Source organism: Oncorhynchus mykiss, chromosome 12 (assembly GCF_057628025.1).
Source record: "Oncorhynchus mykiss isolate SJ-2025 chromosome 12, ASM5762802v1, whole genome shotgun sequence".
Lineage (NCBI taxonomy): Eukaryota > Metazoa > Chordata > Actinopteri > Salmoniformes > Salmonidae > Oncorhynchus > Oncorhynchus mykiss.
The window spans coordinates 10,331,603-10,359,531 of NC_143033.1; the positions used below are offsets into that span (position 1 = coordinate 10,331,603).

Here is a 27,929-nt window from a genome sequence, read left to right on the forward strand (position 1 = left end):
CATCATAGTGCTGGATGGTTTTTGCGACTGCACTTAATTAAAGAAACTTTCAAAGTTCTTGAAATGTTCCGTATTGACTGACCTTCATGTCTTGAAGTATTGAGGGACTGTTGTTTCTCTTTCCTTATTTGAGCTGTTCTTGCCATAATATGGACTTGGTCTTTTACCAAATAGGGCTATCTTCTGTGTAACACACCTACTTTGTCAAAACACAACTGATTGGCTCATTAAAAAGGAAAGAAATTCCACAAAAAAAGGCACATCTGTTCATTGAAATGCATTCCAGGTGACTAGTGACTATCTCATGAAGCTGGTTGAGAGAATAACAAGAGTGTGCAAAGCTGTCATCAAGACAAAGTGTGGTTACTTTGAAGAATCTCAAATATATTTTAATTTGTTTAACACTTTTTTTTGGTTACTACATGATTCCATATGTGTTATTTCATAGATTTGCTATGTTCACTATTATTCTATAATGTAGAAAATAGTACAAATAAAGAAAAACCCTTGAACGAGTAGGTGTGTCCCAAACTTTTGACTGGTACTGTGGATTACATCTCAAATGGCACCCTATCCCCTTTATAGTGCACTAAAAGTAGTGCACTACATGGGGCATAGGGTACCTTTTTAAGACATGAATATAGATGTGGGGTGTTAAGTGTTCAGGATCTGCACACGTCCCAGCTATCAGGTAACTGGCTGTTACTGAAGGGTGTTAGAAATAGCCCCAGAGCCCCTGAAGCTTCAGCTTTGACTTGAGCATGTTACCGTCTCCTTCATCTCGCCCCTGGATAATCAGCTATACGGAAGACAATACGGTATGTAAAAGCATGCTGAGAATATACCAAAGGGTAGACAACTATTCAGAGAAGCGTTAACAACACACGGGGAAAAAACTGGCTGAATCCATCTTGTTTCCATGGCATTTCAAGTTAAATGATGTACGTTGAATTCACGTTATTTGACAACTCAACCAAATTTATATCAAAATTAGAAGTTGAACTGACGTCTGTGCCCGGGGGGGGGGGGCACGTTCTCCTTGTGTTGATGCGTGTGGATTTGCAAGGTTTTATATACGTGTAGAGAGGCCAGATCTGTTGGAGTTAGGTTGAGATGTCAGCAATTATAAGGTTGTTGTTGGGAATCGTAAAATGGGGTTTTGATTATGTTTTGTCTGTGTTCATTAGGCTTTTGGGGATGGTGTTGATTTACCTGACTTACCAGGGCTACTGACTTACCTGTTGTGGGCTACTGACTTACCTGTTCTAGTCAACTGTATGTATACTGAAAATAAATATAAACGCAACATGCAACAATTTCAAAGATTTTGCTTAGTTACAGCTCATATAAGGAAATCAAGTCAATTTAAATAAATAAATGAGGCCCTATCTATGGATTTCACATGACAGGGCAGGGGCTCAGCCAAGGGTGGGTCTGGGAGGGCAAAGGCCCACACACTTGGGAGCCAGGCCAACCCACTGGGGAGCCAGACCCAGCCAAACAGAATTAGTTTTTTCCCCACAAATGCATTACAGACAGAAATAGTCCTCAGATGAATGTTCAATTCTCTGACAAGAGCTCTGGTGGACATTCCTGCAGTCAGCATGGCAATTGCACGCTCCCTCAAAACATGAAACATCTGTGGCAATGTGTTGTGTGACAAAACTTCACATTTTAGAGTGGCCTTTTATTGTCTCCAGCACAAGGTGCAACTGTGTAATGATCACACTGTTTAATACGTTTCTTGATATGCCACACCTGTCAGATCGATGGATTACATTGACAAAGGAGAAATGCTCACTAACAGGGATGTAAAGACATTTGTGCACACAATTTGAGATAAATCCGCATTTTGTGATGTATAGAACATTTCTGGGATCTTATATTTCAGCTCGTGAAACATGGGACCAGCACTTTACATGTTGTGTTTATATTTTTTTGTCCAGTAATATGTTCTGATCTTGTGAACTAAACAATTTAACTTCAAAACAAAACCTAATACATGTAGATTAACAGCTTGTTCTATGACATCATCTTATCAGGTTTTTTCAATTTATTTTACCTTTATTTAACTAGGCAAGTCAGTTAAGAACAAATTCTTACTTTCAATGACAGCCTAGGAACTGCCTGAACTACAGATTTGTATCTTGTCAGCTCGGGGGTTTGAACTTGCAACCTTTCGGTTACTAGTCCAACGCTCTAACCACTAGGCTACCCTGCCGTCCCAGGGTAGCCTGAAAAGGATTGAGATGTAATTTGTAAAAGACATGGGTCTATTTTATACATTGATTTAGTTATTAAATCATGGATTCTCAGTATCCTATTAATATCCAACAGGACCTATGTTTTTACTATACATTTTATAACTTTGGGATTCAATTATAGATTCAAATGTATTCGGACATCAAGACAGCAGAATTGTCATTTTTTGAAAACGTTTGCTCATACAGGTAAGTCAATTAAGAACCAACTCGTATTTGAAGAACTGTTATTTGAAATGAGAACATCTTTGTAGCTTGGTGTGGACAGTAGACCTGGAGTCAAAACAGTGATCTGATGGATGAGGCCGCAGAGTTTCACTACAGCTATGTGACGACAGCTTTATCATCTCTTAATGCCAGAATAGACCAGACTCTGACTAATCGCTGACTAATCGTTCACACACACACACACACACACACAAACACACACACACACACACACACACACACACACACACACACACACACACACACACACACACACACACACACACACACACACACACACACACAGACAGACACCCACTTCACACACACACTTCACACACACTTCACACACACACACACACTGGGGGTTTCTGAGGGGAGGACAGCTCATAATGATGGCCAGAGTGGAGTGGAGTGAATGGAATGACATCAAACACACGAAACACCCCTCCCCAAAAAACATGTGTTTGATTCCATTCCATTGACTCCATTCCGGACATTATAATGAGGCGTCCTTCTGTCAGCAGTCTCCACTGACACACACACACTCCAGATGGTCAGATACCAACTAGATGTAGAAATCCAGCTGTCTCTTAGCACCAGTCATGTGTTTGTTGATGTATGTTGGTCATAGTCTTGGACACTTCCTGCGTGAAGACATGCCTAGCTTTCACCTTTCACCTTTAGCTCTTTGACGTGTGAGTTGTTCTACTTTAGAATTGTACAGGTCACATCAGCATCCCTTTCTAAAGGATCATCCGTTGTATTTTGGAATTTTACACTCCAATTGGAATTGCCTCACTTTGTGATGTCATAGATTTAAATCAGTTATCATGTTGGAACTTGCTGTCAGAACTCCTTACAGTGTTAACGCGACCACAAGGCACTACAGAGGGTACTGTGTACGGCCCAGTACTGTCATCCAGGACCTCTCTACCAGGAAGTGTCAGAGGAAGGCCCTAAAAATGTAAAAGACTTCAGCCACCATAGACTGTTGTCTCTGCTACCGCAAGGCAAGTGGTACCAATGCACCAAGTCTGGAACCAACAGGACCCTGAACAGTTTCTACTCCCAAGCCATAAGACTGATAAATAGTTAGTTAAGTAGTTAACCAACAGGACCCTGAACAGCTTCTACCCCCAAGCCATAAGACTGATAAATAGTTAGTTAAGTAGTTAACCAACAGCTACCCCCAAGCCATAAGACTGTTAAATAGTTAGTTAAGTAGTTAACCAACAGCTACCTGGACTATCTGAGTTGACCCTTTATGCCCTCTTTACTGTTTATAATTTACTCTGTTGCCTAGTTACTTCATCCCTACATATATGTACGTACATTTGGGGCTCCCGAGTGGAGCAGAGGTCTAAGGCTAGAGTTGTCACTACAGACCCTGGTTTGATTCCGGGCTGTATCACAACCGGCCGTGATTGGGAGTCCCATAGGGCGGCTCACAATTGGCCCAGGGTCGTCCGGGTTAGGCCGACATTGTAAATACGAATTTGTTCTTAACTGACTTGCCTAGTTAAATAAAGGTTAAATCAAATATGACCTTGTACCCCTGCATATCGACTCGGTACTGGTTCCCTGTATATATAGCCATAGTATCATTACTCATTGTGTATTTATTCCTTGTGCTATTATTTTTCTATTGCTTATATTTTCTTTCTGTCTGTATTGTGGGATAGAACCGGTAAATAAGTATTTCACTGTTAGTCAACACCTGTTGTTTACGAAGCATGTGACAAATAATATTTGATTTGATTTGATAATTGATTCAATGCATAATGAAGGCTTAATCAATCCTATTTTTAATAATTTATCTCTGTTTACATCGTATCAAAGCTTGAATAGTGCCAGGTGGGATTAGTTTGGAAGGATTGGAAAGTCTTGTTTTAGAATGTCATGGAAAGTGTTGTGCTAGTCAATAGCTGTGGATATATCTTGTTAAACAACAGTGCTGAGGTCCAGGCTAAGGTGCCCTTCATCTAAACTGGAATGACACTAATGCAGCACATGGGTGAACTGGTATTTTTCCACAGTCCCTGCCACCAGACACCTACCCAGCTGGACAGTTTAGCTCAGTGCAGTGCAGAGCAGGGTAGGGTGGAGAAAAAGGGGCCATCCCCCTCAAGCACTAATGTCACTGTCAGTATACTTTATCTGTGCTTGATTGAGCTTGTCTGTTGCAATGGAAGCAAAAGAAAGGTTTCAAAAACTGCAAACCCCACCACAGACCAACACAACTAAGTATTCTATTTTAATCCCACTTCGTTATCCCAAAAATACAGTACAACAGGCAGACAGATCATTTGTTTTCAGAGTAGCAGATTACTCATTTATACGTGTCTTGAAAGCGAGAGGGAGATAGAGGTTAATCAACAGCTAGAGGGGCTTATTGACAGCTAAAACAAGATAGCTAGAGGGAGACTGTGGATTTATTGACAGCTAGAGGGAGATAGTGTGTTTATTGACAGATAGAGGGAGATTGTGGATTTATTGACCGCTAGAGGGTGATAGCTACAGGGAGATAGCAAGAGGGGGACAGCTAGAGGGACATAGCTAGGAGGAGATAGATAGAGGGAGATAGTGGATTTATTTACAGCTAGATGAGACAACTAGAGGGTGATAGCTAGAGGGAGATAGCTACAGGGAGATAGCAAGAGGGAGACAGCTAGAGGGAGATAGCTAAAGGGAGATAGTGGATTTATTGACAGCTAGATGGAGACAGCTAGAGGGTGATAGCTAAAGGGAGGGAGAGAGTGGATTTATTGACAGCTAGATGGAGACAGCTAGAGGGTGATAGCTAAAGGGAGACAGACAGAGGAAAGTAGTAGGTTTATTGATAGCTAGAGGGAAACAGCTAGAGGGAGATAGTAGGTTTATTGACAGCTAGAGGGAGATATGAATTAGATCGTGGGTTTATTGACAGATAGAGGAAGATAGCTAAAGGATATAGTGGGTTTACTGATAGCTACAAGGAGTGAGTGGATTTATTGATAGTGGGTTTATTGACAGCTAATGTGAGACATTGAGATTATTGACAGCTAGAGGGAGATAGCTACAGGGAGATAGCTACCGGGAGACAGCTAGAGGGAGACAGTGGGTTTATTGACAGCTAAAGGGAGACATGGAGTTTATTGACAGCTATAGGGAGATAGCTACAGGGAGATAGCTACAGGGAGATAGTGGGTTTTTTGAAAGCTAGAGGGAGATAGGATAGTGGGTTTACTGACAGTTAAAGGGAGATAGCTGTCAATACACCCACTATCTCCCTCTAGCTATCTCCCTTTAACTGTCAGTAAACCCACTATCCTATCTCCCTCTAGCTGTCAATAAATCCACTATCTCCCTGTAGCTATCTTCACATAGCTGTCAATACACCCACTATCTCCCTCTAGCTATGTGGAGATAGCTACAGGGAGATAGCAAGAGGGAGATAGTGGGTTTATTGACAGCTAGAGGGAGATAGGATAGTGGGTTTACTGGCAGTTAAAGGGAGACAGTTAGGGGGAGATAGTGGGTTTATTGACAGCTAGAGGGAGATAGCTAGAGGGAGATCATGGGTTTATTGACAGCTAGAAGGAGACAGTGGGTTTATTGACAGCTGGAAGGAGACAGTGGGTTTATTGACAGCTAGAAGGAAACAGTGGGTTTATTGACAGCTAGAGGGAGACAGTGTGTTTCTTGAGAGCTAGAGGGAGATAACTGCAGGGAGATATCTAGAGGGAGACAGCTATAGGGAGATAGCTAGAGGGATTTAGTTAAAAGGAGAGGGTGTATTGAGAGCTGAAGGGAGATAGTGGATTTATTGACAGCTAGAGGGAGATAGTGGGTTTATTGACAGCTAGAGGGAGATAGTGGGTTTATTGACAGCTAGAGGGAGATAGTGGGTTTATTGACAGCTAGAGGGAGATAGTGGGTTTATTGACAGCTAGAGGGAGATAGTGGGTTTATTGACAGCTAGAGGGAGATAGTGGGTTTATTGACAGCTAGAGGGAGATAGTGGGTTTATTGACAGCTAGAGGGAGATAGTGGGTTTATTGACAGCTAGAGGGAGATAGTGGGTTTATTGACAGCTAGAGGGAGATAGTGGGTTTATTGACAGCTAGAGGGAGATAGTGGGTTTATTGACAGCTAGAGGGAGATAGTGGGTTTATTGACAGCTGGAGGGAAATATTATGTTTATTGACAACTAGAAGGAGATAGCTAGAGGGAGATAGCTAGAAGTTGACAGCTAGAGGGAGACAGCTAGAGGAAGATAGCTAGAAGTTGACAGCTAGAGGGAGATAGCTAGAAGTTGACAGCTAGAGGGAGATAGCTAGAAGTTGACAGCTAGAGGGAGATAGCTAGAAGTTGACAGCTAGAGGGAGATAGCTAGAAGTTGACAGCTAGAGGGAGACAGCTAGAGGAAGATAGCTGGAAGTTGACAGCTAGAGGGAGACAGCTGGAAGTAGACAGCTAGAGGGAGATAGCTAGTTTGAAATAGAAAAAGAGAGATAGTGAATTAATTGACAGCTATGGGGATATAGCTAGAGGGTAATAGTAGGTTTATAAACAACTAGTGGCAGATAGTTACAGGGAGACAGGGAGTGGGTTTATGGACACCTATAGGGTGATAGCTCAAGGGAAATAGCTAGAGTGAGATAGTGGCTGTATTGACAGCTGGAGGGAGATAGCTAGAGTTAGATATCTATAGGGATATAGCTAGAGGGACACATAGCTAGAGGGAGAAAGCTAGAGGGAGATAGTGTTTTTTTGACAGCCATAGGGAGATAGCTAGAGGAGATAGGGTGTTATTAACACCTAGAGGAAAATAGCTAGAAGGAGATTGTGGTTTTATTGACAACTAGATGCAGATAGTTATAGGGAGATAGCTAGAGGGAGACAGTGTGTTTATTGACAGCTGAAGGGAGATAGTGGATTTATTGACAGCTATAGGGATATATTTAGAGAGAGAAAGTGGGATAATTGACAGCTAGAGGGAGATAGTGGGTTTATTGACAACTAGAGGTAGATAGCTAGACAGAGATAGTAGGTTTATTGACAGTTAGAGGGAGATAGTGGGTTTATTTAACAGGTAGAGGGAGATAACTAGAATAAGATAGTGGGTTTATTGACAGCTATAGGCTATAGTTAGAGGGAGAAAGTTGGCTAATTGACAGCTAGTGTGAGAAAGCTAGAGGGAGCTAGCTAGAGGTAGATAGCTAGAGGGATACAGCTAAAGGGAGACCGCTAGAGGGAAATAGTTAAAGAGAGAAAGTTAATTAATTGACAGCTAGGGGGATATAACTAGAGGGTGATAGTAGGTTTATTAACAACTACAGGGAGATAGCTACAGGGAGATAGTGGGTTTATTTACAGCTAGAGGGATATAACTAGAAGGAGATAGTGGGTGTATTGACAGCTATATGGAGATAGTTAAAGGGAGAAAGTGGGCTTATTGACAGCTAGAGTGAGATAGTCAGAGGGAGATAGCTAGAGGGAGATATTGTTTTATTGACAGATAAAGAGATGTGGTGGGTTTATTTACAGCTAGAGGGAGATAGCTAGAGGGAGATAGTGGGTATATTGACAGCTAAAGGATGATAGTGGGTTTATTGACAATGAGATGGAGATAGTGGGTTTTTGGACAGCTAGAGGAAGATAGTTGGTTTATTGACAACTATAGGTATATTGCTAGTCAGAGATAGTGGGTTTATTGGCAGCTAGTGGGAGATAGTGGGTTATTGACAGCTAGAGGGTGATAGCTAGAAGGAGGTAACTAGAGGGCGCTAGCTAACGGTAGATAGTTGTTTGGTTTACAGCTAGATGGAGATAGCTAGAGGGAGATAGTGGTTTATTAACAGCTAAAGGGAATCAGTGGGTTTATTGACAGCTAGAGGGAGATGACTAAATGGAGATGGCAGATTTATTGACAGCTAGAGGGAGATACAGGGTTTATTGACAGCTGAAGGGAGATGGGAGTGGATTTATTGACAGTGAGAGGGAAATAGCTATAGGGAGATAGTGGGTTTATTGACAGCTAGAGGGAAATAGTGGGTTTGTTGACAATTAGAGGGAGATAGTGGGATTATTGACAACTTGATGGAGATTGTTAGTGCGAGGTGGGTTCTGGCCTTTCTACAGAGTTTTAGAGAGATAGTGGGTTTACTGACAGTTAAAGGGAGAACGCTTGAGGGAGATAGTGGGTGTATTGATAGCTATCTCCCTTTAACTGTCAGTAAACCCATTATCCTATCTCCCTCTAGCTATGTGGAGATAGCTACAGGGAGATAGCAAGAGGGAGACAGCTAGAGGGAGATAGTGGGTGTTTTGAGAGCTAGAGAGAGATAGCTAGAGGGAGATAGTGGGTTTATTGACAGCTAGAAGGAGACAATGGGTTTATTGACAGCTGGAGGGAGACAGTGGGTTTATTGATCTCGTGAAGGAGACAGTGGGTATATTGACAGCTAGAGGGAGACAGTGTGTTTCTTGACAGCTAGAGGGAGACAGTGTGTTTCTTGACAGTTAGAGGGAGACAGTGTGTTTTTTGACAGCTAGAGGGAGATAGCTGCAGGGAGATATCTAGAGGGAGACAGCTATAGGGAGATAGCTAGAGGGATTTCATTAAAAGGAGATGGTGGATTTATTGACAGCTAGAGGGAGATAGATGTTTATTGACAGCTAAAGGGAGACAGTGGATTTATTGACAGCTCGAGGGAGACAGCAACACAGAGATAACTAGAGGGCGTTAGCTAGATGAGGATAGTAGGTTTATTGACAGCTAAAGGGAGATAGTGGATTTATGGAATGCTGGAGATAGTGGGTGTAATGACAGCTAGAGGGAGAAAGTGGGTTTATTGACAGCTAAAGGGAGATAGTGGATTTATTGAATGCTGGAGATAGTGGGTGTAATGACAGCTAGAGGGAGAAAGTGGGTTTATTGACAGCTAAAGGGAGATAGTGGATTTATTGAATGCTGGAGATAGTGGGTGTAATGACAGCTAGAGGGAGAAAGTGGGTTTATTGACAGCTAAAGGGAGATAGTGGATTTATTGAATGCTGGAGATAGTGGGTGTAATGACAGCTAGAGGGAGAAAGTGGGTTTCTTGACAGCTAGAGGGAGATATCTAGAGGTAGATAGTGGATTAATTGACCGCTAGATGGAGACGGTGGGGTTTATTATCTCCTCAAGAAAAAAAATGGTCAGCGTCTGAATCTAGCTGATGATCCCTGTTGTAGGATATTGCTTATCTTGCTTATCTTTTCCAATGGTAATTTATTATCAAGCTTTAAGAGATTAGGATCGGTCCTAAGAGACTTAAGGTGTCGTATTATTTTGTGTAATAAGATCCATATTTTACTCCACAGATCTTCCTGAACAAACCCATTCGGAGTGGATGACAGTACTGTAGAATGGAGGAAGGAACAGTCGAACAGGAAAGTTGTAGTTACTAGCTCTTGGTGGACAATATCTAAACGACAAGGGCTGGTGTCACCACAACCAGCTCCGGTCCACAGACCCGTGTAGTGCCCAGCCTCGACGCCAGTCTGCACCCACCTGTTGGCCCAGTGACCTCCTACTGCCCCAACCCCAGCCTGCACCCATCTCTCAGGGGCCTCCTGCTGCCCCAACCCCAGCCTGCACCCACCTCTCAGGGGCCTCCTACTGCCCCAACCCCAGCCTGCACCCACCTCTCAAGGGCCTCCTGCTGCCCCAACCCCAGCCTGCACCCACCTCTCAGGGGCCTCCTGCTGCCCCAACCCCAGCCTGCACCCACCTCTCAGGGGCCTCCTGCTGCCCCAACCCCAGCCTGCACCCACCTCTCAGGGGCCTCCTGCTGCCCCAACCCCAGAGGTATGAACTGTGTTGGTGTCGCGGGCGGGATCTAAATCCGGCTCTCCCACGGGAGAAACCAACTTCTTAACCGTTGGCCCAATAGGAAATTCCCTTTTGACTGTGAGCCTGACTCACGTTCGATACATTGGCGCTATGGAGGAAGATATACCACCCCTCTTAGAGCCAGACACCCTGACACCAGCCTGCCCCAGCCTTAGCCGCAGACGGATGTACAGGCTCTGTTCTACGGAACCCATACCACCCCTCCCAGACACCCAGCTCAAACCTGCACCCACCTCCCAGGGCCCAGAGCCCCACTGCTGGCCAGGTCCGAGCCCCAGCCTTGGCCCCAGAGGGATGGAAGGTGCCGGCTTCATGGAGCCCATATCCCCTGAGCCAAATACCCAGACAGAGAACAGCATCACTGACCCTGACACACTTGTCTTAATCCACCCCCCACAGGGGCCAGTGGCCCCCCATCGCCCCTGTCCCAGTCACAAACGGATACATGGTGTTGGTATTGGTATCAGTGTTGGCCCTATGGAACCTATACCCCCTCACTCAAATACCCAGGCCAGCGTCACTGACCCCGACACACTTAACCTAATCCAGGAGACGCGACAGATGCGACAGATTACCCATAAAAATGACACAGTGGAGGACAATGTGACTGACTGTCACTGTGACACACATGTCTTAATGCTAGTCACCCAGGATCCGGTGACAGGACTCTTAAACCACCACCACCACCACCATGTTAGGACAGAGAAAGAGGACATGGCCCAGTCAGAGGGACTAGCACCGGGCTATCATGATGCTACATCACCACCTGTTGATGCTTATTGGGTCTTATGTGATAGCATCACTAGTGTGATACATGATGGGACAGAGGGAGCTAGTTTAAAGCGCTCAGAGGAAAACAATGACAGTCCTAACGAGTTGTGGCTGGACGCGTGCCAGTATCAGACCCTGGCAGCTGAGGATGGGGAGGGGGAAGAAGGGGCTATTTTGGGTGGGGACGAGTGGGGCCTTTATCCTATCAGAGGCAGCGGTGTCACAGAATGTCCGGACAACACAAAGGAGTCGGGTTTCCTACCGGGAACGGAGGCTGCTATTGGTCAGGGAGGCTGTGATTCAGACCAGTCGTTGTCTGTGCCACCTTTTGATAGGTCTGTGTCCACTGACAGCTGGTATAGCACGTTCTCCGACTGGGCTGTCATAGTCCCTGGAGGAGGACCGCGACCCGAAGACTTTACAGGAACAGCTGCACTCACACAGAAACAGGGACAAGCACAAGCATATCCACAGACACCCATGGCCATCCAACACCAGGCAGTGGAGCCCAGAGCCAGCCCAGAGAGCCCCATCCTCGCTGGGCCAGAAGAGCTACTGGTAGTGGGTAGCCTCCAGGACAGGGAAGGGGAAGGGGAAGACACCCAGACAGAGGAGTCCCACAGCGGGTGTATATCATCAGCAGGGCAGGGAGATCAGGAGCCTGTTGGAGAGCTGGTGATCATTGAGGATGACTGCTCTGCCTATCCCACAGATAGCCACTCAGACCTGGGTTCATCGTCTGACACACTGGCCTCTCCCACCACCAAACTGTACGGGCTGGAGATCAATACGACTGAGGCGGTGCTGGCTCCTCCGCCCTCATCCTTTTCCTCATCCTTTTCCTCATCCTTTTCCTCATCCTTTTCCTCATCCGCCTCGGGTGCTGCGCCTGTGGGGAGAGATGTGTTGGAAATGGAAACAGACATTGATATTAGCCACAAGAGAGACAGTTATTTACTAGAGGACAGTGTTGGCAGATTTCAGAACCAGGTAAGATTTCAAGTGTATTATGTTATTTGATTTAGATACTGAGGTAGTTGATCAACAGCAGTGGATTTTTTTTGTTTACAACTGAATGGTCGTGCAGTTGAATATTTGAATTCACTGAATATTTGGTTATTTCTGTGAAATCATTACATTTTTCGAGATGGAGAAAGTATGTTTTTTAGACTTCCTAACCCAAGGACGCAACAGCGGCATTGTACTGACACACACACTTTCACTAGAGTTATGTCTTTCTGTCGGTCAGAAACTAACCCTGAGGCGACACTCACCTTTATCATGTACTAATAATAGTCCACAACATCAATTACACTGCAACCTGAAACATCATCACAACGTTCAGTATTCCATACCTTCACAGCCAGCCAAGCACTGAGAGAGAGAGAGAGAGAGAGAGAGAGAGAGAGAGAGAGAGAGAGAGAGAGAGAGAGAGAGAGAGAGAGAGAGAGAGAGAGAGAGAGAGAGAGAGAGAGAGAGAGTATAGGAAGCTCTTATGTAGGGCAGAGCACTATTCTGTAGCCAGTGGCACGTAGTCTGACTGAGGACTGAAGGTGGTCTGAAACAGCCAAGCCACCCTGGTCGCTACAGTATGTTGGTTTATTCGCCCTGACTGAGTCAGATGTGGAAGGGTTGTTAGGTAGTATCTGTTCCTTGATTTCTCATGTGAGAGCCTAGTTCTGGGCTAGCTCTGGGACACTAGCTCTGGGCTAGCTCTAGAAGCCTAGCTCTGGGCTAGCTCTGGGAGCCTAGCTCTGGGCAAGCTCTGGGAGTCTAGCTCTGAGCTAGCTCTGGGAGGTTAGCCCTGGGCTAGCTCTGGGAGGTTAGCTCTGGGCTAGCTCTGGGGGCCTAGCTCTGGGCTAGCTCTGGGAGGTTAGCTCTGGGCTAGCTCTGGAAGCCTAGCTCTGGGCTAGCTCTGGGAGCCTAGTTCTGGGCTAGCTCTGGGAGGATAGCTCTCGGCTAGCTCTGGGAGACTAGCTCTGGGAGGATAGCTCTCGACTAGCTCTGGGAGGATAGCTCTCGGCTAGCTTTGGGAGACTAGCTCTGGGAGGATAGCTCTCAGCTAGCTCTGGGAGACTAGCTCTTAGAGGAAAGCTCTCGGCTAGCTCTGGGAGCCTAACTCTGGGAGGATAGCTCTCGCCTAGCTCTGGGAGGATAGCTCTCGGCTAGCTCTGGGAGCCTAGCTCTTAGAGGATAGCTCTCGGCTAGCTCTGGGAGCCTAGCTCTGGGAGGATAGCGCTCGCCTAGCTCTGGGAGGATAGCTCTCGGCTAGCTCTGGGAGCCTAGCTCTGGGAGGATAGCTCTCGGCTAGCTCTGGGAGGATAGCTCTCGGATAGCTCTGGGAGCCTAGCTCTGGGAGGTTAGCTCGGGGAGCTCGGGGAGCTCTGAGAGCCTAGCTCCGGGAGCCTACTGTAGCTCTGAGACTGAGACAGCTGGCCCTGTGAAGTGGTCTAAGGAAATGAGAGGCCTAGAAAAAACTCAGATAGACAGAACAGAAATGGCATCGCTAATTTTAGTTGGTGTTTGATGATAATAGCACGCTCCCTAGGATGGATGCACAGCTAAGGAGTGTAACAAGACTCTCTTCACCCGTACTCTCTCTCTCACACACAACACACACGCACACACACACACACACACACACACACACACACACACACACACACACACACCTTCAGAGCAGTCTAACAAAGCTCACTCACTGGGTTAAAGGCCTGGGAGAATAAAGGGACACTGATTGGCTTAAACATTTTGAGTTGCACAGTTAATAGTGCACTGCCCATAACAGTGCTATAGACCAGACCACTCCCACATTTACAGTAAGTTATATGTAAGGCTGTTGACTCTGATCAACATAATGCAAGTTGTTGTACAGCAAGATATGTTTACGACAATCTATGACAACAAATATATGAGAAATAAGTATGTTTTAGATAGATGTCTTCGGGAACAATAATTATCCTTCTTTATTGTCTAACCTGCTACTAACTTACGACTTTTCTGAACATGTTTATACTATTTAATGTCTTTTGAATCTTTGCATATTGAAACTTTCAATATTAATGTGTGTAGTGGGCAGTAATATTTGGGGCGGCAGGGTAGCCTAGTGGTTAGAGAGTTGGACTAGTAACCGGAAGGTTGCAATTTCAAACCCCTGAGCTGACATGGTACAAATCTGTCGTTTTGCCCCTGAACAGGCAGTTAACCCACTGTTCCTAGGCCGTCATTGAAAATAAGAATTAGTTCTCATTAAAGGTTAAAAAAAATATACAGTATATTATATATATATTGCATGTGACTCGTAATAAGATTAAGCAATTAACCTTTTAAATGGTTAATCTGACTCCATCAAGATAAATAGCAATGTGCAAGAACACAGAAATAGATATTAAAGAAATGTCTGAGAATGGAATTCTAAATACAAGTGTATTTAATAAGTGAACAGTTACCACAGAGATCGTATATCCATATAGATAGCATCAGAGTTATCCTCAGTGAACAGTTACCACAGAGATCGTATATCCATATAGATAGCATCAGAGTTATCCTCAGTGAACAGTTACCACAGAGATCGTATATCCATATAGATAGCATCAGAGTTATCCTCAGTGAACAGTTACCACAGAGATCGTATATCCATATAGATAGCATCAGAGTTATCCTCAGTGAACAGTTACCACAGAGATCGTGTATCCATATAGATAGCATCAGAGTTCACCTGGTCCAGACACAAGTTGGGTATTGTCCTTTGTGATTTCCTTGTGTTCCTGGACCATTTGTCATGCAGATCCAGATGACAGAGAGCACATACATTAGGGCCGATCTCTGCCTACACCTTCTGGTGACTATTCAACCATTCAAAACGTTGTTTATTTCTCCCCATGTAGCACCTTAGAGATGCAGTGCAAAATGTGACAGAAAACAGCGTCTCCCAGCTGGGCGGCTTGTTCATTGAGGGGGAAGATGAAGAGAGAAGTTATGGGTCGGTGAGCGTCCCCGGTTACCCTTCCAGTAGCAAGGCACATCAGGCGGAGCATCTGTGTGGCGACAAGAGACATCCACAGGCATTTAAGAAGTTTCAATGTACCACAGACTCTGACAGAGACGCAACGTCCCGAGGCATTAAGGCGGACATACATGTGTCCCCCAACACAGACAGGAAGGATCTCCAGGAGACGGAGGGGAAGAGGCCACAGTGGGGGAATCCGCCATTTTTAATGCCTGTTATGCCTTTAGCTCCCCTGAGTCTCAGTGTGGGCCGATCTCTCTTTTGCCGGACGAACAGCGCTTTGGAAGGGGATACCGTCCAAGCCAGTCCTAAGAGATCACTGCTCAATGAGCAGCGAGGTCAGAGCTGTGGGTTTATACAATCTAATGTGCCCCGACTGCCCGTTTTGCCCGCCTGTTTCCGAGGGAAGATTGATAAGAAGACACCTGTGGTAAACAAAGAGGAAAAACTGTTGTTGACGAAAACAAAGAGGAATACGGGTTCTAGAGATACAACATCAGAGGACAAGGGTGGAAAGTTGACCGTTTGCTCCGGTCAGAATCTGAACAGGGACATTCCAGCATCGTCTTCGTCAAGTGAGGAATCAACATCATCTTGGTCTCTTGACAGAAAGAAAAACATCCCAGTCCCACACGAGGTCAGCTCCCTCGGTAAAGAACTCTCCAACTATATCATTGTGACCGGTGATCACTTGATGATCTCAGAGAAGAAGCGTGTTGCATACTTCACTCTAGACCAGGAGAACCCTCTAGACTCCAGAACGTCCTTGTTGAAACAAATACAATCAGACAGAAATAAAGAACCCAACCACTGTGTTACAGCAGACGTAAAGAAAGGCTCCAAGATGCCTCATAAAACCAGAACACTCTCCAAGAAAGACAAGCCAGCTGTGGTTCACCATCTGGCCCCACCAACCTCCAAAACACAAGAGAACCTACCGCTCGGATCTAACATTAAATGTGATCCCCTAACAACGCGCGAGGATGGCGACGATGGACCTGTGACTGTCAAAGAGACTATCGTCATAACAGAGAATGTTAGCACCAAAGGCCACGCCCACGGGAAGAAGAAGAAACACTCTGGGAAACACTCCCAGAATGCATCAGTGAAGAGCGAGGGGATAGACTCCCTGGTTGAGGTGGAGAACAGGGCTAAACAGAAGACTGCTACCAATGGGAAAATAGACACCTTTGTTGCCAAATTTGGAGCCAAGGCTGGGAAAACCAAAGATAAGACCACAGCAGCTCTGCCTTGTAAGATGGACAGTGTTCATTCAGACAGCGCTCAGAAACAACCTGGTGTGAAATCTCTGGTTGACGCTTCTGTCATCAGCCAAGGTGCCACAGTGAGTGACCCTTCCTCCAAGGTGCCCCAGTCTACCATCCCCATTGGCCAGCAGCCCAATGATGATGTCATCAAGCGTCGCCGTCTGTCTGAGGACAAGTTTGGTAAACACGAACCCAAGGCTGCTGTTGAGACGACTCGTAGGAAGGCCTACAGCGATGTACTGAAGCAGAGAACACATCATGCACCAAAAGAAGGTGGGAATGCACTGCAGGATACACTACTATTACACCGACCTGGGTTCAAATGGTATTTGTTTTCTTTCAAATACGTAGAGCGTTTGATTGAGCCTACTTGGAGCGCCACATGGGCATGATTTGCACTTGAAACAATTCAATTGGTTCGATTACGCAGGTTATCTATTTGAAAGAAAACAATACATCTATTTGAGCCCATGTCTAATGTTATGATAACTACTCTAAAATGATTATTAACGATAATATACATTTTCTGTGTAATTCTTAGACATATGTGTATATTTTTTTCCAGTGCCCAGAGTGGTGCAACGGATCCAGGCCGTGCCTGTCAGTGGCGATCCTCAGAGTCTCAGTCTAGGGTGTCAGTTCACGGCTGTCTTTACTGACTACACTGTCACCTGGACCAGAGATGGGACAGTGTTGGCTGAGATCAAGAGAAGGTACAAGTCCTGATTTGATTTGACACTATATTATATTGTCCATGCCCTTAAATGTTCCTATGGGAGAGCTAGTTACCCTACCCCGTTACCATATTTCAGTGTTTCTCAAATATCTTATTTAATACTCCTAGACATTCCATTTATTTGATACATTTCAGTACTTACAACGCATTCGGAAAGTGTTCAGACCTCTTGACTTTTTACACATTTTGTTACGTTACAGACTTATTCTAAAATTGATTAAATTGTTGTTGTTTTTCCCTCATCAATCTACACACAACACCCCATAATGACTAAGCAAAACCCTTCTTTGTTTTTTTAGAAATGTTTGCTAAATGTTTAGTAAATGTTTGCCCAGTTCTGGGAGACATAAGTATTCAGACCTTTTACTTAGTACTTTGTTGAAGCACCTTTGGCAGAGATTAAAGCCTTGAGTCTTCTTGAGTATGACGCTACAAGCTTGTCAGGTTGGCTGGGGAGCCTCACTACACAGCTATTTTCAGGTCTCTCCAGAGATGTTCGATCGGGTTCAAGTCCAGGCTCTGGCTGGGCCAATCAAGGACATTCTGAGACCTGTCCTGAAGCCACTTCTTCGTTGTCTTGGCTGTGTGCTTAGGGTCGTTGTCCTGTTGGAAGGTGAACCTTCACCCCAGTCTGAGTTCCTGAGCGCTCTGGAGCAGGTTTTCATCAAGGATCTCTCTGTACTTTGCTCCATTCACCTTTCCCTCGATCCTGACTAGTCTCTCAGTCTCTGCTGCTGAAAAACATCCCCACAGCATGATGCTGCCACCATCATGCTTCCCCGTAGGGATGGTACCAGTTTTCCTCCAGACGTGACGCTTGGCATTCAGGCCAAAGAGTTTAATCTTGGTTTCATCAGATCAGAGAATCTTGTTTCTCATGGTCAGAGTCCTTTAGGTGCCTTTGGGCAAACTCCAAGCGGGCTGTCGTGCCTTTTACTGAGGAGTGGCTTCCATCTGGCCACTCTACCATAAAGGCCTGATTTGGTGGAGTGCAGAGATTGTTGTACTTCTGGAAGGTTCTCCCATCTCCACAGAGGGACTCTGGAGTTCTGTCAGAGTGACCATTGTGTTCTTGGTCACCTCCCTGACAGAGGCCCTTCTCTCCCAATTGCTCAATTTGGCCAGGCAGCCAGCTCTAGGAAGAATCTTGGTGGTTCCAAACTTCTTCCATTTCAGAATGATGGAAGCCACTGTGTTCTTGGGGACCTTCAATGCTGCAGAAATGTTTTGGTACTCTTCCCCAGACCTGTGCCTCGACACAATCCTGTCTCTGAGCTCTACGGACAATTCCTTCAATCTCATGGCTTGGTTTTTGCTCTGGCATGCATTGTCAACTGTGGGACCTTATATGGACAGGTGTGTGCCTTTCCAAATCATCTCCAATCAATTGAATGTACCACAGGTTGACTCCAATCAAGTTGTAGAAACATCTCAAGGATGGTCAATGGAAACAGGGCCTAAGCTCCATTTCGAATCTCATAGCAATACTTATGTAAATAAGGTATTTCTGTTTTTATTTTTAATACTTTTGCAAAAGTTTCTAACTATGGGGTATTGTGTGTAGATTGATGAATAAGATTATTTATTTAATCCATTTAAAACTAAGGCTGTAACGTAACAAAATGTGGAAAAAGGGAAGGGGTCTGAATACTTTCCGAATGCTCTGTACTAGCTACACCAGATCCAACTAGCTACACCAGATCCAACTAGCTACACCAGATCCAACTAGCTACACCAGATCCAACTAGCTACACCATATCCAGCTAGGTACACCAATCCAGCTAGCTACACCTGATCCAACTAACTACACCTGTTCCAACTAACTACACCTGTTCCAACTAACTACACCTGATCCAACTAGCTACACCTGATCCAACTAGCTACACCAGATCCAACTAGCTACACCTGTTCCAACTAACTACACCTGATCCAACTAGCTACACCTGATCCAACTAGCTACACCATATGCAACTAACTACACCTGATCCAACTAGCTACACCTGTTCCAACTAACTACACCTGATCCAACTAGCTACACCTGTTCCAACTAACTACACCTGATCCAACTAGCTACACCAGATCCAACTAGCTACACCTGTTCCAACTAACTACACCTGATCCAACTAGCTACACCTGATCCAACTAGCTACACCATATGCAACTAACTACACCTGATCCAACTAGCTACACCTGTTCCAACTAACTACACCTGATCCAACTAGCTACACCAGATCCAACTAGCTACACCTGTTCCAACTAACTACACCTGTTCCAACTAGCTACACCATATGCAACTAACTACACCTGTTCCAACTAACTACACCTGATCCAACTAGCTACACCTGTTCCAACTAACTACACCTGATCCAACTAGCTACACCTGATCCAACTAGCTACACCTGATCCAACTAGCTACACCTGATCCAACTAACTACACCTGATCCAACTAGCTACACCAGATGCAACTAACTACACCTGATCCAACTAGCTACACCTGATCCAACTAGCTACACCTGATCCAACTAGCTACACCTGATCCAACTAACTACACCTGATCCAACTAACTACACCTGATCCAACTAGCTACACCTGATCCAACTAGCTACACCTGATCCAACTAACTACACCTGATCCAACTAGCTACACCTGATCCAACTAACTACACCTGATCCAAATAACTACACCTGATCCAACTAGCTACACCTGATCCAACTAACTACACCTGATCCAACTAACTACACCTGATCCAACTAACTACACCTGATCCAACTAGCTACACATGATCCAACTAGCTACACCATATGCAACTAACTACACCTGTTCCAACTAGCTACACCTGTTCCAACTAACTACACCTGATCCAACTAACTACACCTGTTCCAACTAACTACACCAGATGCAACTAGCTACACCTGTTCCAACTAACTACACCTGATCCAACTAGCTACACCTGATCCAACTAGCTACACCTGATCCAACTAGCTACACCTGATCCAACTAACTACACCTGATCCAACTAGCTACACCTGATCCAACTAACTACACCTGATCCAAATAACTACACCTGATCCAACTAGCTACACCTGATCCAACTAACTACACCTGATCCAACTAACTACACCTGATCCAACTAACTACACCTGATCCAACTAGCTACACATGAGCCAACTAGCTACACCATATGCAACTAACTACACCTGTTCCAACTAGCTACACCTGTTCCAACTAACTACACCTGATCCAACTAACTACACCTGTTCCAACTAACTACACCAGATGCAACTAGCTACACCTGTTCCAACTAACTACACCTGATCCAACTAGCTACACCTGATCCAACTAGCTACACCTGATCCAACTAGCTACACCTGATCCAACTAACTACACCTGATCCAACTAGCTACACCTGATCCAACTAACTACACCTGATCCAACTAGCTACACCTGTTCCAACTAACTACACCAGATGCAACTAGCTACACCTGTTCCAACTAACTACACCTGATCCAACTAGCTACACCTGATCCAACTAGCTACACCTGATCCAACTAGCTACACCTGATCCAACTAACTACACCTGATCCAACTAGCTACACCTGATCCAACTAGCTACACCTGATCCAACTAACTACACCTGATCCAACTAGCTACACCTGATCCAACTAGCTACACCTGATCCAACTAGCTACACCTGATCCAACTAACTACACCTGATCCAAATAACTACACCTGATCCAACTAGCTACACCTGATCCAACTAACTACACCTGATCCAACTAACTACACCTGATCCAACTAACTACACCTGATCCAACTAGCTACACATGATCCAACTAGCTACACCATATGCAACTAACTACACCTGTTCCAACTAGCTACACCTGTTCCAACTAACTACACCTGATCCAACTAACTACACCTGTTCCAACTAACTACACCAGATGCAACTAGCTACACCTGTTCCAACTAACTACACCTGATCCAACTAGCTACACCTGATCCAACTAGCTACACCTGATCCAACTAGCTACACCTGATCCAACTAACTACACCTGATCCAACTAGCTACACCTGATCCAACTAACTACACCTGATCCAACTAGCTACACCTGTTCCAACTAACTACACCAGATGCAACTAGCTACACCTGTTCCAACTAACTACACCTGATCCAACTAGCTACACCTGATCCAACTAGCTACACCTGATCCAACTAGCTACACCTGATCCAACTAACTACACCTGATCCAACTAGCTACACCTGTTCCAACTAACTACACCTGATCCAACTAGCTACACCTGATCCAACTAGCTACACCTGATCCAACTAACTACACCTGATCCAACTAGCTACACCTGATCCAACTAGCTACACCTGATCCAACTAGCTACACCTGATCCAACTAACTACACCTGATCCAACTAGCTGTACCTGATCCTACTAATTAAAGGGTTGACTATTAGTTGGCTCAGTTGATTTAGTGTACTATTATAGTAATGGTATAGATCACAGCAGAGGGTACTCCACGAGAGGTTTGGGAGACACGCCACTATTTGAAAGTCCACTTGGTGTTGCTCTCTCTCAGTGTAGGTTACTGTAGCAATATATTTGGCAGATATTAACCCATCAATGTGTGATGATGATGATTCAGCCGTGAGTGGGAGGAAGGTTCAGTTTTTATATAACTCTATGATTCAACTGTGCATCAGGTGCAATATCGTCGTTATTGTTCCAGAAATCTCCACTTAGTTGGAATACGGCCAGTCACGATTATTGTGTAATATTATCTGTCTCTACTTACATAATACAACTTTTAGAAATAACATTGTTGAAAAATGTATAAAGAGTGAAAGTGAGTCAACACGTATGTTGAGGCAGGTGTATGCTGATCAGGTGTATGTTGAGTCAGGTGTACGTTGAGTCAGGAGTATGTTGAGCCAGGTGTATGTTGAGTCAGGAGTATGTTGAGTCAGGTGTACGTTGAGTCAGGTGTATGTTGAGTCAGGTGTATGTTGAGTCAGGTGTACGTTGAGTCAGGTGTACGTTGAGTCAGGAGTATGTTGAGTCAGGTGTATGTTGAGTCAGGTGTACGTTGAGTCAGGTGTACGTTGAGTCAGGAGTATGTTGAGTCAGGTGTATGTTGAGTCAGGTGTATGTTGAGTCAGGTGTACGTTGAGTCAGGTGTACGTTGAGTCAGGAGTATGTTGAGTCAGGTGTATGTTGAGTCAGGAGTATGTTGAGTCAGGTGTATGTTGAGTCAGGTGTATGTTGAGTCAGGTGTATGCTGATTCAGGTGTACGTTGAGTCAGAAGTACGTTGAGTCAGGTGTACGTTGAGTCAGGTGTACGTTGAGTCTGGTGTATGTTGAGACAGGTGTATGTTGAGTCAGGTTATGCTGATTCAGGTGTACGTTGAGTCAGAAGTACGTTGAGTCAGGTGTACATTGAGTCAGGTGTACGTTGAGTCAGGTGTACGTTGAGTCAGGAGTATGTTGAGTCAGGTGTATGTTGAGTCAGGTGTATGTTGAGTCAGGTGTATGTTGAGTCAGGTGTACGTTGAGTCAGATGTACGTTGAGTCAGGTGTATGTTGAGTCAGGTGTATGTTGAGTCAGGTGTATGCTGATTCAGGTGTACGTTGAGTCAGAAGTACGTTCAGTCAGGTGTATGCAGATATATATTGTTGAGTCAGGTGTATGCTGAGTCAGGTGTACGTTGAGTCAGGTGTATGCTGAGTCAGGTGTACGTTGAGTCAGGTGTATGCTGAGTCAGGTGTACGTTGAGTCAGGTGTATGCTGAGTCAGGTGTACGTTGAGTCAGGTGTACGTTGAGTCAGGTGTATGTTGAGTCAGGTGTATGCTGAGTCAGGTGTACGTTGAGTCAGGTGTACGTTGAGTCAGGTGTATGCTGAGTCAGGTGTACGTTGAGTCAGGTGTATGCTGAGTCAGGTGTATGCTGAGTCAGGTGTATGCTGAGTCAGGTGTACGTTGAGTCAGGTGTATGTTTTGAACAGGGACCAAGAAATGAAAGGAATATAGCCTTCAGTTACTCTCTTATCACTGTCAATAGAACACTTTCATTATTCATTAATGAATCAATGTTTTGTCCACAAGCTGCCTTCATCAGGGTTGTTTAATAGAGCAGGGGTTTCCTACCTTTTTCGATTAATGTACTACCAACTGAGTTTTACTCTGCACAGAATACACCTGAAGTACCCCCTCATATGCATTTCACCAGTGAGCCTATGGTCTCATAGAACCCCTGGTTGGGAAACACTGGAGAACAAGCCTTAGTATGAATAGATTATGTTAATATAGAATAATGATTCAAGGTTTATTCTCTCCTTTCTGCTCTGTGTAGTGCTGGAGATGAGAGCAGAGTGTGTCTCACCATCACCAAGGCCTCCAATAAAGATCTGGGGAAGTACCGCTGTAGTCTCCTCTGTTCCCATGGCTCTGTCATCCTGGACTACCTCCTCACCTACGAGGGTAAGACACGTTAGACTACCTCCTCACCTACAAGGGTAAGACATGTTAGACTACCTCCCCACCTACGAGGGTAAGACATGTTAGACTACCTCCCCACCTATGAGGGTAAGACACGTTAGACTACCTCCCCACCTACGAGGGTAAGACACGTTAGACTACCTCCTCACCTACGAGGGTAAGACAGGTTAGACTACCTCCTCACCTACGAGGATAAGACACGTTAGACTACCTCCTCACCTATGAGGATAAGACACGTTAGACTACCTCCTCATCTGCGAGGGTAAGACACGTTAGACTACCTCCTCACCTTCGAGGGTAAGACACGTTAAACTACCTCCTCACCTTCGAGGGTAAGACACGTTAGACTACCTCCTCATCTATGAGGATAAGACACGTTAGACTACCTCCTCACCTATGAGGATAAGACACGTTAGACTACCTCCTCACCTACGAGGGTAAGACACGTTAAACTACCTCCTCACCTTCGAGGGTAAGACACGTTAGACTACCTCCTCACCTACGAGGGTAAGACACGTTAAACTACCTCCTCACCTTCGAGGGTAAGACACGTTAGACTACCTCCTCACCTACGAGGGTAAGACACGTCATACATCACACTCACATCCAAGTTTCAAATTTCTGGTTTTATTTGCCATGTGCAATGAATATATTGGAAATCTTACTCCACAGGGCTCTCACAATAAAAACAGCAAAATACAAACATAATTTGGAAGTTAACAGCCCCCACTGTTTCTGTCTGTCTCTTTCATAGTGCTGAGTGACATTGTCATCCTGGCTAATCCCCAGAAAAACATCACAGGTGAGTAGCGATCTAATGCTGAATTTCAGTTTGATATACAGTATACATCTGAGACAAGGTGTTAGGTAATAAAAGTTCAGAGGTCATTCATTGTGGAAGCATCGAAATATGTTATGCTATGTTAAAGGCTCTTTCTGAATGACTGTGTTCCTCTCTCTACCTCAGCTGCTCCCACTGAGCTAGTAGGCGAAGAGGAGGATGTGAAATGTTCCTGTCTGTTGTTCAAAGAGGACTTCCTGTCAGAGCAGTATTTTGATAAGAACCAGCCAGCCAGTCTGGTGACAGAGAAGGAACACTTTGGAGAGGGTATGCACCGAAGGGCCTTCCGGACCAGGCTCAAGGCCGGTATGGTGCCTGTCTTCACCCAGGGCCACCACTGTGTGCTCAAGGTACACAATGCTATCAGCTACGGGACACAGAACAACGAGGAGTTGGTTCAGAAGAACTATAACCTGGCCGTGGAGGTGAGGGTTTATTTACCTTGATATCACCAGACACAGGGTCAGAGGTACGGTTAGGGTCAGAAAAACAGTTGCTCTCACTGTTTGACATTGTGTAATACTCTGACCCAGGGTTTCATTTCAATTCAGTCCCTTCCTGAACCCTGTTGTAACCATCAGCAGAACTGCTCAGATTTTGTGTATTGTGTGATTCCAGGAGTGCCATGTTCAGAACACAGCCAGAGAGTACATCAAGGTCTGGACAGCCGTGGCCCAGACACAGGATGCCTTCGGAGAGGTTCCAGAGTGAGTATGATGTCATCGCTGGCACATCATCGTCTGGTGGGGTGTGGGCCTGCAAATCCCAGTGTCAATTCCTAGATGCCATCTCTTCTCCTGCCGTTGTGTCCTTGTGTCCCACTCAATTTAACCCCTGAACTTCACTCCAGCTCACTTTGTGTTCCAATCTCTCTGTTACAGCAAAAACATGACATTTTTGTGAAATATGCAAAACAGTAACCTTCCTGTTTCCTCTCCCCCCCCCCCCCCCCCAGGATTATACCAATATACCTGGTCCACCGTCCGTCTAACGACATCCCGTATGCCACCCTGGAAGAGGAGCTGATGGGGGAGTTTGTCAAGTACTCTGTTCGGGACGGGAAGGAGATCAACCTAAAGAGGAATGACTCAGAGGCAGGACAGAAGTGTTGTACCTTCCAGCACTGGGTCTACCACAAGACTGAGGGTAACCTGCTCGTCACTGACATGCAAGGTAGGTTACTGCATCTGCACAGTGAGCCAAGGTCCAGTCTGGCTACTGTGCTTAACAGCAGTGCAAAGAAAGTAGGAGATTAGAAATATAAATATTATATTTACTGTAGAAGCATGTGTCACAACAGCTGGTATAAAAAGGGCTTTAGAAATAACTTGAATGATTGATTGATTGATTGATTTCTCTCGTTTCATTGTAGGAGTTGGCATGAGATTGACAGATGTTGGAATAGCCACGTGTAAGAAAGGGTGAGTATTGCAAAAATAAATACAATACAAAACCTGATGGTTTAAATCACCTCTGTGTGTATTGTGCCTCACAAACCACGTGCAATGTCTGTTTTTTTGTTTGTTCTCTAGATACAAGGGGTTCAAGGGAAACTGTGCCACGTCATTCATTGATCAGTTCAAAGCCTTGCATCTGTGCAACAAGTACTGTGAGATCCTTGGACTCAAGTCTTTACAGCCAAAACCCAAAAAGACTGTGGTCCCTAAACCCAAGCCAACTCAACCTGTCACAAAGACTAAAAAGACTATCGGACCCACCCTGAAGAGCAAATCCTGATAAGAGGGGGGCCTTTACATTTAAATATTGTCTCATTCAGATAATAATCTATTTTACAAGGGAGGCCTGATAGTAGACCTAACAGATTTGATACTGGGGAATATCGCCCAATGAATAAACCTGATCTACAATACACTAGAACGTTACCCCGGATACGGGGTTGTCTATCTGGTGTATAAAGAGACTGTTGGGTCAATGGAAGTACGAAGGCTGTATGAATAAATGTCCTGAAGATGTCCTGAAGTGTTATAGACGTCTGCCAGTACGCTTTCAGTCAATCTACCTAGAGAGGATCTGCTGCTGTCAACCATGAATGGGCTTGTCTCTCATTCAGTTGAATAGGTTCTCCCATGTATTCCTCATGCTGTGATGAAGCTGTGAAGATTAGAACGAAGAGGCAGCATAATCACCATCTACCATCTTTGGTAGTGTTTCTCTCTTTGACGAGGTGGCAGAGCTATAGGCTATGTCGTTTCTTCTGTGTCTTGTTGGTTTTCTTTTAGTGTATTTAATTTTTTGTTACTTTTTGAGGACACATTTAAACATTTGTTTTAAGAAAATGTGTAAAACATAATTATTGTGTAAGAACATAGATACTGCAAGAAAGTCATATAAATCACAGGACTACAATTTTATGCATTTTCTATGATGTACATGATGAGTGAAAATATATATTTATATATTTGTGTTACATGTGTTTGTTTGTATTGTCTTTTGTTGTTGTAAGGTAACTAGGGGTTGCCAATAGATGTAATTTGAAATGATGTATAACAGATATTTAAGATGTACAGTATCAAACTGAAAAGTGTATGATGGTACATGTAAGGTACTGCAATAGCAGCGATGTGGTAGTAGCCTGCAGCACAGTTACAGTTTCAGTGACAGAATAATGAAGGACCAGTCAGAGTGAGAGTACACCACTTCGCCCCCTGAGATCTCCTCCTCTTGACATCTCATGCCTGATGTCTGACGTGCTTGGCTCGGCCAGAATGCCTCCAGCTATGCTACCCCTGCAGTCTGCCTCAGAGATGAAACGACTCAATATCGCCATCTGCCGGTCTTTTGGGCTACCTCAGCGCTAGACTACAGTAAACAATGTCTGCCATGTCTGACTATTCGTCCAGCTGAGGTATTCATTCATACGGTCTCTCCGATTCAATATAAAACAAATGATCCACATCACCATATGGATATTGGGTTATATGTAATCGGATATTGCCTTTTCCATTTGTATTAGAGTGTAATACTTATCTGGAGCCTTGCTTGATGTTTGATAAGTTAGATATTATATTGTGATGTTGGTGGTGCAGCACACTCAAGTGAATGTAACTCATGTAGGGCCCCGATACCGATTTATAAATGTATGTTTTTCCTAAACACTTCTCAGTATTTGGTATTCAGACTTAATTTATTCAGTTGCCTCTGCCGGTGTGGCTACCTTGCGCGCTCTGAATAAATGTCATTCAACCACTGAAAACCACTTTCTGGCCAACAGATTTTCTCGTGAATTTTTATTCATTGGGGTTTTCAGTACATGTATCTTAAACCATCCCGTTAAATACAGAATATACCGTAGGAATCAATGAAAGACAGCCATCTATGTATATTTGTTTCAGTTTCAGAACCAACTGGTAGATTTAAAAATACTTTGATCTTGTAGATAATTTAGGCAGATTTTGGCGGTTAGGAAATAGCCTATGTACGAATAAAATA

At 44.6% G+C, this 27,929-nt stretch overlaps 1 protein-coding gene across 1 annotated transcript; it reads left to right on the forward strand.

Annotated features, from left to right (window-relative positions):
• Window positions 1-641: 641 nt before the first annotated feature.
• alpk2 (alpha kinase 2) lies at window positions 642-27,705 on the forward strand. The gene is made up of 11 exons (XM_036936847.2): window positions 642-818; window positions 9,819-12,111; window positions 15,009-16,671; window positions 16,964-17,111; window positions 23,493-23,620; window positions 24,393-24,440; window positions 24,606-24,904; window positions 25,098-25,186; window positions 25,435-25,652; window positions 25,852-25,900; window positions 26,012-27,705. The coding sequence occupies exons 2-11, from the start codon at window positions 10,441-10,443 to the stop codon at window positions 26,214-26,216; spliced, it is 4,518 nt and encodes a 1,505-aa protein (XP_036792742.2). The 5' UTR covers window positions 642-818; window positions 9,819-10,440; the 3' UTR covers window positions 26,217-27,705.
• Window positions 27,706-27,929: the final 224 nt, after the last annotated feature.